Source organism: Blennius ocellaris, assembly GCF_963422515.1.
Source record: "Blennius ocellaris genome assembly, chromosome: 2".
NCBI classification, from domain to species: domain Eukaryota; kingdom Metazoa; phylum Chordata; class Actinopteri; order Blenniiformes; family Blenniidae; genus Blennius; species Blennius ocellaris.
In genome coordinates, this window is record NC_137651.1 from 17,375,550 (window position 1) to 17,385,439 (window position 9,890).

Sequence of the window (9,890 nt, forward strand, 5' to 3'; positions counted from 1 at the left end):
AGAGAGAGAGAGAGAGAGAGAGAGAGAGAGAGAGAGAGAGAGCTTCTGAATTATGCAGCACTCTCAGGTGAACCCACTGGTCTGAGAAAAGGACATTTTGAATCTTAAGACAAGGAACTGGACAGGTTCAATGCAAGCAAAGGCATAGTAGCATGCACATATGCCATATGATACATTGTACAACTTAATTAAAGTCACACTTGTCAACTTCAAGGAGCTAGAATTATGCAGAAATCAGTGATTGCTGCCGAAGTAACATTTCACCTTGAAACCATGGTGCACCGCAGCCATTAGGGTGAACTGTTTATCAGATGAAGACAGTCCAAACACAAACAGTTCAGGGGATATAATCATAAACTGAGCACAAAAGAATGTCGGATTTTTTTTTTTTACTCTTATTTTGCTTTGTTATGTTGCTCATAGCAAATAGATCTCATATCTCAGACAGAAAGTTAGAGTCCCAGACACTTGTGGGATGAGCAGTTCATGTGTTAACGCCTCACTGTTTAATGTGATAACTTGTTGCCATTATATTTGTATTAGAACAAGAGTTACTGGCAAGAAGCAAATACCAAACTTATTTTTTACTATGATTTTACTATATACAGTATTTATCGATTACATTTTAAAAACAGACAGCAGTGAGACAGCTTTAATCAAACCTTTTCCAATAGTTTTGATGACATATGGGGAAGCAAGGCAGCTGACTTGCACCCAGACTTGGATGCTTGCTCCTGAGGGAGTTACCTGTGACCACAGGTGCAGAGTAGGAGATGAAGTGATCGGCCAATAACAGCCTCACCTTAAGGCACAGCTCCTTTTGTCCCACCATTACGCTGATATTACTATAGCAGATGCAATCAGCTTTTCTCGTGAGATACTTCCATGGCTTCCCCGGGGACAGCTGTTCACCATCCTGGACTTAATAGGACAAGCCACATATTTCCGCCAGGGAAGCATGGTCTCATAGTTAGAACAACAAATACTCATCTTAGTTGCTGCAGCACAAACACATGAGCAGCAACCACATATTGGAGGCTGGCAATGCTATGTATCTCTTCAGGCTTTCTGCAGGATGGCTCAGAATTATGAATACCTGTTGTTTTTTTGTTTTTGTTTTTTTAAACTATTTCATCAGGATCACTTCAGTAATCAATTTCATTTACCACAGTAAATCCCATAACGACGTCCTCCTGGATTCTGGTAATAACGTGGTTCTTGTTCTGCTGGACCGAACTGCTGCATTTGACACATTGGATCATGATATCTTGACATCCTGGTTGCAGCACCTGGTGGGCATCCCCCTCTGCTACTTTTAACATATGGGATTCCACAGGGCTCGATTTGAGGGCCCCTGCTTTTCTCACTTTACTTACTGCCACTGGGTTCTTTTCTGAGATGGCACAGCATCTTGTTTCACTGCTATGCGCACACAGGATGAACGTGCAAACTTCACACTTAAAGGCCTGGACTTGAACCTGTAACCTTCTCACCTTAAGGACAACATGCCATGATGACAACTACTACTACTAATATTAATACAACATTACTAAGGAGCTCTATAGAAAAATGAAAACTCAAACACAACCTTTAGTACAAAACCACTAGTGTAATAAACACTTGCAAGCTATAGGTGTATATTTAAAAAAATATTTGAAGGCAGAAAATAGTTCTGTTTTTATATTTCTTTCATCAAGCAACTGATGAACACACCTGAACATTACAAGCACGTACAGAGGTTGTGAGCCTCCCCACTCTTTGTCTTGTGCATCTGACGTTAAAGATGTAATTAACTGGTATGGGATCTGATGCAAGTTGCTCAGTGTCATGGTCAGGACTCGTGCACCTATGTCGGGTCCTGTATGGGTGATAATGACCTCTTAGCAGATGCCGGCTGAGCCACAAAACCGCATGAAAGATTAACACACCGGTGCATAAATCCTGCAGTCAAACACAGCGGCTGAAATATTTACGTGCAGGGACGTTTAGCCAATTCTCCAGGTAGCACACGCTCTGCACTAAAGAGTAGCGCCAGTAGCATGCTATTCCCTACAGGTTCCAGCTGTATGGAAGACAACTCTGTTAGTATAATCATGTACCAAAAATGATGGCTGCCTTGTTTGCTGAGATACTGTGATTGACTTTTAACACCTCTTTTTTGACGAGCGCCACGTAAATACATGTTTCCCGGTAATTATTGCTTGTTGCTATCAATCTGCGTAATCCTTTCTCTCTTTCTTCGGCTCAAAAGCTCTCAGCACCTTAACTAAATCTGACCCAGCCCTCATTGCATTGCTTGTGGCTTTGCTACGCTGCAGTTTGAACTAGGGTTTTATTACACTGAGGAAGCTAAGGGGGATGGAATGGGGTTGATGGATGGATGACTGGAGATAAAAATGAATGGATGGCTGCAAGGAAATAGGAGGAGGAAAACTATATCATAGCTAGAATAAAAGAGAAGAAGAACATAATAGCAAATGAAACAAAGAGAAGGGAGAAATATGAGGGAAAGGTGGATGCAGAAAGCAGATGGTTGGCGTAGAGAGCCGAGCAGAGTCGAGCGAAGGTACTGAACCCATGAGCCATAATTTACGGCTCCGTTTTCTCAAGCCAGCAACCCTGCATAAGATTTTATAATGCTGATTTAACATTAGCACCTTGCCGCTGGCATCATAATCAAACCACACAGTGAGTGGAAATGAGAGCTGGGGGTCAGGCAGAGAGGACGAGGAACAGCAACAGAAAACTCTTCCTGTCATTTCCTGCCTCTGTCCTGAGATAGACCATCACTCTTCACGCGGCCCTGTTCTTTTTCAATTACAGTGTGTTTTTAAGCCCGTGCGCCATCCAGGCAGACTCTGTTCATGGTCAAAGTCTGTCATTATTTCTTCCCCACCTCCTCTCCTCTGCACTTCGCTGCTCTCTGTCTTTACTACAATCATTACCTTGTTTGTGCCTCCGCTCTCCAGCTCAGTCCGTCAGAGCTGCTCCGTCGCTTTTCCTATTCTGCCTCTCTTTACCCTCTTGACTATCAGCACTCATTAACACGATGCTGGTAAAAACAACCATAAATCTCAGCTCAGCAAGTCTCATTCTCTTTCATCTGTTTTTATCCCACACTACTACTTTTCTTTATTTTAGTTCGCTCATGTCTTTTTTTTTCTCTTTTGAACTTCTTTGGTTAGCTGTCTGTCACTGCATTTCATTCACCCTCCTCTCCTGTTCCATTTTCTTCTCTATCCCCGTGGCAACATTTCATTCTCCTTCCTGACTCACTACCACAAACATATTCATAAAAACGTCACTTTCTGGGGAATGACACGCAAAACGTCCCATTTATTCTCAGTGTCATGTCACACTGGCTCTTTGACGCATGCATAAGTTATAATTCAAAAGACTGGGAAGACTTTCAAAAGCAATCATATAGAAATGTTCAGTTCTTTTACTGAGGTTAAACCCAGAGTCCATAGATATGGACTTTTACACATTATCACACAACATTTGCAATATTCTGCCTTTGTGTTTTGTGAGACTGAAACAGTGCAGCCCTAATGTGGCATCTATTGCCTCATCACAATGAAGTGTATTGTAAAAATATGTTGCTTCATCTCTGTTTATGTAAATTTTACTCTAACTTTTTTTTTTTTTACTGTCTCTCTGAAAGTGGATCAGAAAACTTAGTTGAATTACAGTCACAGCACAGTCTAAATCTGCAAGAACTAGAGTAGCTCACTCTCAAGAATACCCTTAATACCATCTCATCCGTCTGTTTGAGCTACAATATAAGGAGAGGAATGATGGTCATTGTTCCAGTACAACAAAATAATTTTTTAGAAAAGTTTTCCTTCCTTTGTAATCAAGAAAGATATCCTAACCTAATGCTAGGTTTGAATGTATGCACAGTGTGTGGTTTCATCCAAACATCCTGAATTAAGCTAGAGAAATATAACATTTTCCATTAAAAAAAACCCAAACAAACCAAAAAACCTTTGGCTCATTCTTATTTCCTATCATTTGCTTGGCCGAGCTGGAAGTTGAAGCAGTGGGTCAGTGAGAAATGTAGGCTGATGGCCTTGATGTTTCACTGTTTGCTATATTCCAATTCTGGGCATGAAAAACTAAGTCAGGGTCAGTGCATGTCATACAGTGTCCTGGTTATGCACTGAGGCAGGCCTGAGTAGTCCAGGGACATACTTGGCAAGGTAATACTGGCGTCCTGATTTACTCAAGCAGATATTTTATGAGCTTGAGAAAGATGGCCATTATATATTTAAATTACTTCTGCAAACTATTCAAATCCCATCACTCCAGTGCCACTATTAAAAAAAAATGGAGGGGGGGGTCCTCTGGGCTGTCAGAAAGTGTTAACCTGACCAGAGCAATAGGTGTGACATAGTATAACATCTGTCATCAGAGTCACACAGAGACAGACAGACGCAGAACCAGACCCCTGTGTATGTACAGTGTATTTGTACATAGTGTATTTTACGATATTTGTAGGGTCCGAACTGCTTTATGGAGACCAAACGGCTGAATCCTTCAATGTTTTGCATGTTTTTAGGAGTCAAGATGAAGTTTTAGGACTAAGGTTACGATTGGGTTAGGCTTCTGGTCATAGGGTCTGAGTCAAATTTGGTCCCAAAAGTAATACTGTGTTTGTGAGTGCGTGTAAAAATTTACATGTTGTTCTATAGTGGTGGGGACATCAACCTGAATGCACACTGTCTATTACAAATAATTTTACAAGAGTTAAAAAAAAAAAAAAAAAAAAAAAAAAAAATGGAGATATTAATTTATAGTTAAAGAGTTTATCAAAAGTTAAACTAAGGTTATAGGGTAAGATTGAGGGTTAGGGAAGTTGTGGTTACAGCTGAGTTTAGAGTAAGGTCCCCAATCTGAACACGAGTCCGAGCATAACAATGTGTGCAAGCGTGCGTGTGTACATGTGTATTGTTGTGATTTAGGAAGCATGACAAAGTTTAATGTTTGAGGTGTGTCATAAGCTGTTTGTCAAATGAATTATGGAGATCCACGCCGATTGAATGTCAATAGTTTGGAGGATGATAGAGTGGCTGAATGGTATAAACTGTTGACTGTGCGAATGGCACGCAGAATTCTAGAGTGCGTTTCAAACCGACATGCATATGTGCACACACCAAGAGAAACAAAGACAGAAATAAATGAGAGAAACTGAAAAGAGAAAGAGAAGGGATGCTTTCATTTTCTGCTCTAGTTTACTATCCATCTCCTTCACAATGTGCCCTGATCCACTATCAAACACGGCTAGTTGATAACGGATTATGTGGGAGAATGCTGCAGAACGAGTTCAGAAAGATTGAGGAAAAGAAAACAGAAAAAGTCACATTTTCGGACTTACTTCACCTCCTTCTGTTTTGTGATATCAAACTTAAAGCCACTTTGAGATAAAGATGCTATGCAAAATCCAATATAAGGAAGATGCCTGTGGGAGGCTTTACGAAATAGATGAATTAGAATAGTTTCAAATTTAATCTGAATATAATTTCACCCAGTGCTCATGTTGTATTTGCTTACGACGTTGGTGGGCAGGCAATAAAAGGATTTATCAACAGGACATTTGTTTGCTATGATGGATGGTAGAAACTGTTCTACCATCTATCTAGATGTCTACATTGAGAAAAGGTAACAGGGCAATAACCCATTTATTTTCTGTGTATTAGTGCTTATCATGTTCACAGATTTGTGTTACAACACAAACATTTTGTATCAAACATTATTGGGCTTATTTTATCAAAAGATCAACGAATGATTATCAGTTCTAGGTTTAAATAGATGGCAGAAGGGAAATAAAATGTGCATCATAAACATTTATGGACACAAGGATTGCGAAAAAATGTATGACAGGGAAAATATGAAAGCTATTCTTTTTAAGTCCATCTGTATCAACCCAACGAGACAAAGATTTTCACTATGAGAACTTCATAGACAAATGTAAGAGAGCTGAATAAACTCTCATCACCAAAGAACTCTTTAGACTATAAGGTAGAAATGATCAAAACAGTCAACTGTGTTACATTTCAGGGACATTTCTCTGTTAGCTAAGCACTGCTGTTTTTGAGAACCAAAAAGAGTACTTAATTAATGATTAAAGGGTATAATTACAGAATCTAATTCCTGATACTTTGATTAGAGGGGCCATCTTGAAACTCAGCATGGGGTTGTATTAATAAGCAGCATCCATCATTAGACTTCACGTGTTGCAGTCTCCATACCATCAATATGTCATCTGTTTGAGGAAATAAGTGACCGTACTGCCGCTGTTCTCGACGGTGTAACCGATGTGGCCAAGAAGTTCTTGTGAAATGGATAATATGTCCACATTTTGTCTGCATTATTCCCACAATGAAGCTGTTTATGTGATTAGTCACTGTAATATTAAAGAAATCATAGAGGAATAGGACAGGGACTCACATTAGGATACATCCATTATGAAACATGAACCTCTGTAGAGTCAGTGTTATTGGAAACCCAATTAACACTTGCCAAGGCCTTTCTAAGTATTTCACTGATACATCAACTGACCACTGATGCTGTGGTTGTTGGTGACGCAACACCAGTGTCGTCACTGACTAGAAATAAATTCTGCTCGGTATATGACTCATGTATTTGTTTGTATTACTTATCAGGGCACCAGCATATGCAAAGATTGCTATTTGAAAAGCACTCCCTTCCTCTCGTCTATTAAACGGATCTCCAAATACCTCTGGCGCTGACTCAAGTCGGAGTGTCCTCAGTGTGAGGTGTGCCACGCATTTTCCCAATCGCTGCAATTATGGTCAAGGGTTAAAAACTAAATGTCACTACTGCTCTCCTTTACTGTAACTGTATGGGTTGCGGTAAACCAACTGATGGGTACTTGCACTCAATGTTAGTGTTAAAAAAAAAAAAGAAAGCAGCTTCATGGGTTGTGATTTCATAAGCACAACAGGGTAAGGGTGTGCATGCGTAGGCAAGTGAGCGTAAGTGTGTGGGTAAGTGCATGTATACATGTGTAGAGATGGAATATTTTGAAAGCACATCATGATGCATGCACACAACAATCTTCTTGGTGGCTGAAATAAAACAAGTACACCAGGAAAGTGCTTCAGCAAAAAAAAAAAAAAAATGGAATTCACAAGGATGTGAGATCTCTTCTTTTATACACATTTAATAGTGTTATTCTTATCGCATTATCTGATCCATCACCTTGAGCTAAAGTATAACCATTTTAATAAATGAGGAAATTGTCATTAATGCTTTTACTTATTACAGAAAAAAGAATAATAATAAAAAAAAAAACATAAGATAACACCTTGATGATTATATTACTGTATTTACTGGGTTGGTTGGTAAGTGTTCGCCCACATGCTTCAGTATCCGCATTGTCTCACCCACTCACAAATCGTTTAGGTAGCTACTGCTGGGAAGGTGGGGAACCTTCAGATTTGAGTAGATGAAGCAATACTGCTGCTTACACACACACACGGAGAGAGAGAGAGAGAGAGAGAGAGAGAGAGAGAGAGAGAGAGAGAGAGAGAGAGAGGCATAAACTCCTTATACAACTTCCCATGCAAATCAAAATTACACGAAAGCATGGATACTACAATCCCCGTGCAATGCACTACACATCCTCAATGAAGCCTGAAATGATGTGTTTTGAAATGATGGAGGAAAAACAGTGAACTTAGGGGGTGAATCTAGTCTGTGGATGTGGTCTACAAGTGTCTCCCTCCGCCCTACAGATAACAATTAACTGCGCTATGACTGACCAGGTTCCTGAATGAGGCGCTTCGTGGACAGCGAAAACACCACCATCGTTTACACACACACACACACACACACACACACACACACACACACACACACACACACACACACACACACACACACACAAACACGCACACGCACACACACACACGCACACGCACACGCACACGCACACGCACACGCACACGCACACACACACCAATTCAAAGGATGTTGGCGATGAAGAAAACACACCCCTGTCTGTAAGGAAATACACATTTGACGGCTCTCCGGTGTCTCACCTGCTCCTTCGCAGCCAGTTCCTTCTCCAGCTGTCGGTGTTTGTTGTGCCAAACCAAATAGTGGATCGGATAACGACTCTTCTCCGGAGTTTTCTTAGCAGAAATCATCCTCTCATCATAGTTTGCCCCCTTCTCCCGTTTTCGCCGTGGATCCTAACAAGACTTTGTATTGGATTTATGCTATATGATCGATCCTGTCATCCTTAATCCTCGCCGGTGATGCCCAAAGGCGTGTAGGGGCAGATTTACGCGTCAGGAGCGGTGGATGGTTCCTGCTCGCTCGGCTTTGGGTGAACGGAAAAATCATTGAGAGAGAGAGAGACAAGAAAGGGAGAGAAAAAGAAAGAAGTCTCTCGTTTGATTGTCTCACTAGATTTGGGCTACACCTTCATTTCTTATCCACCCATTCCTCCACCTCCTGCCTATCTCTCTCGCTCTCTCGCTTTCTTTATTTCCCCCTGCCTACTCTAACACATCTATCCTCCTCCTCCTCCTCCTCCTCCTCCTCCTCCTCCTCCTCCTCATCCTGTGGCGAGTGAGAAAGATGCGTTGACAAGCTGCAAAGAAATGTGCGCAAATCCAGCCAATCCGCAGATAAAACAACACGCCTGACCAAAAAGAGACGCAGAAAACCTGACACACACACACACACACACACACACACACACACACACACACACACACACACACACACACACACACACACACACACACACACACACACACACACACACACACACACACACACACACACCTGTTCAAAAAGGACTGACCGACCACACAAGTTACAATCATGCAGGAGAAATGTGAGGCTCCCACCGAGAAAAATAATAAAATATATGCAAGTAATAATGTGGGAATAAAGGTTTAAAGTAAAGTATTCGCTGTTTAGTAACTTTTCACATGCATCTTTTCACAGTTTAAGTTTTGATCTGCTTCTTTGTATGTCTAATAATCTTTAAACATATCCTGATTTACTTTACACGGATAAGGTCAGATAATAACCTAGAAATTACACACACACACGCACGCACGCACGCACGCACATACATACATACATACATACATACATACATACATACATACATACATACATACATACATACATATATATATGTAAATGTTGCATTCACAAAATTGTGTTTCATTTCCATGTAATCATTGTTGAGATGATATCTACATTCTTTTATGCTTGTGAATATGCAAAAGTATGACATTTTAGTTCAGAGGCCACATACAGCTGAATTTCATATTAGGAAGGCCAGGCCAGTAAAATAGTGCCATAATAACCATTACATTTCAACTTTGAAGTTCTTCTTTGTTGTAGCCAGAATATACTTGACGAAAATGCTCATATTTTCACACAACAAATACTAACAAAAATGCCTACGATCTCAATATAAAGACAATTTTATTGACACTTCCTTGTGCAATATATGCATATGCATATAAATGTACACCACAAAAAACTTATATGGCTATTGCATTGTATATTTTGACAAACTCCCCTGCAGCATAGTTTTGAAGCAAGTTTGCTGTTTTCCCGGCAGCATCACCGATGTCTCAGCTCGGGTCAGTGTTGTGTTGTGTCCACTGAGCATAAGAATTTTGCAAAGAAAAAAAAATAATATCGATGTTTTCTTTGAAATCTTAAGCATTTGCTTGGTGGTTTTATGGGCTGTATTGGAGCTTCTTGCCGGCCAGTTTAAGCCCACGAACCTTATGCCTGACAACCCTATAGTATAAACTGTTAAAGTACAATATGGGCACAAGTGGATTTATGATGATGAGGATGAGGATGAGGATGAGGATGATGATGATGAT

At 40.4% G+C, this 9,890-nt stretch overlaps 1 protein-coding gene across 1 annotated transcript in view; it reads right to left on the bottom strand.

Annotated features, from left to right (window-relative positions):
• Window positions 1-8,464, bottom strand: part of ankrd13b (ankyrin repeat domain 13B) — a 38,991-nt gene extending 30,527 nt beyond the window's left edge. The window contains exon 1 of the mRNA XM_080512458.1: window positions 8,067-8,464. Within this exon, the coding sequence (XP_080368584.1) occupies window positions 8,067-8,174 (108 nt within the window). The 5' untranslated portion in view covers window positions 8,175-8,464. The remainder of the gene's footprint in view (window positions 1-8,066) is intronic.
• Between the last annotated feature and the right edge of the window lie 1,426 nt (window positions 8,465-9,890).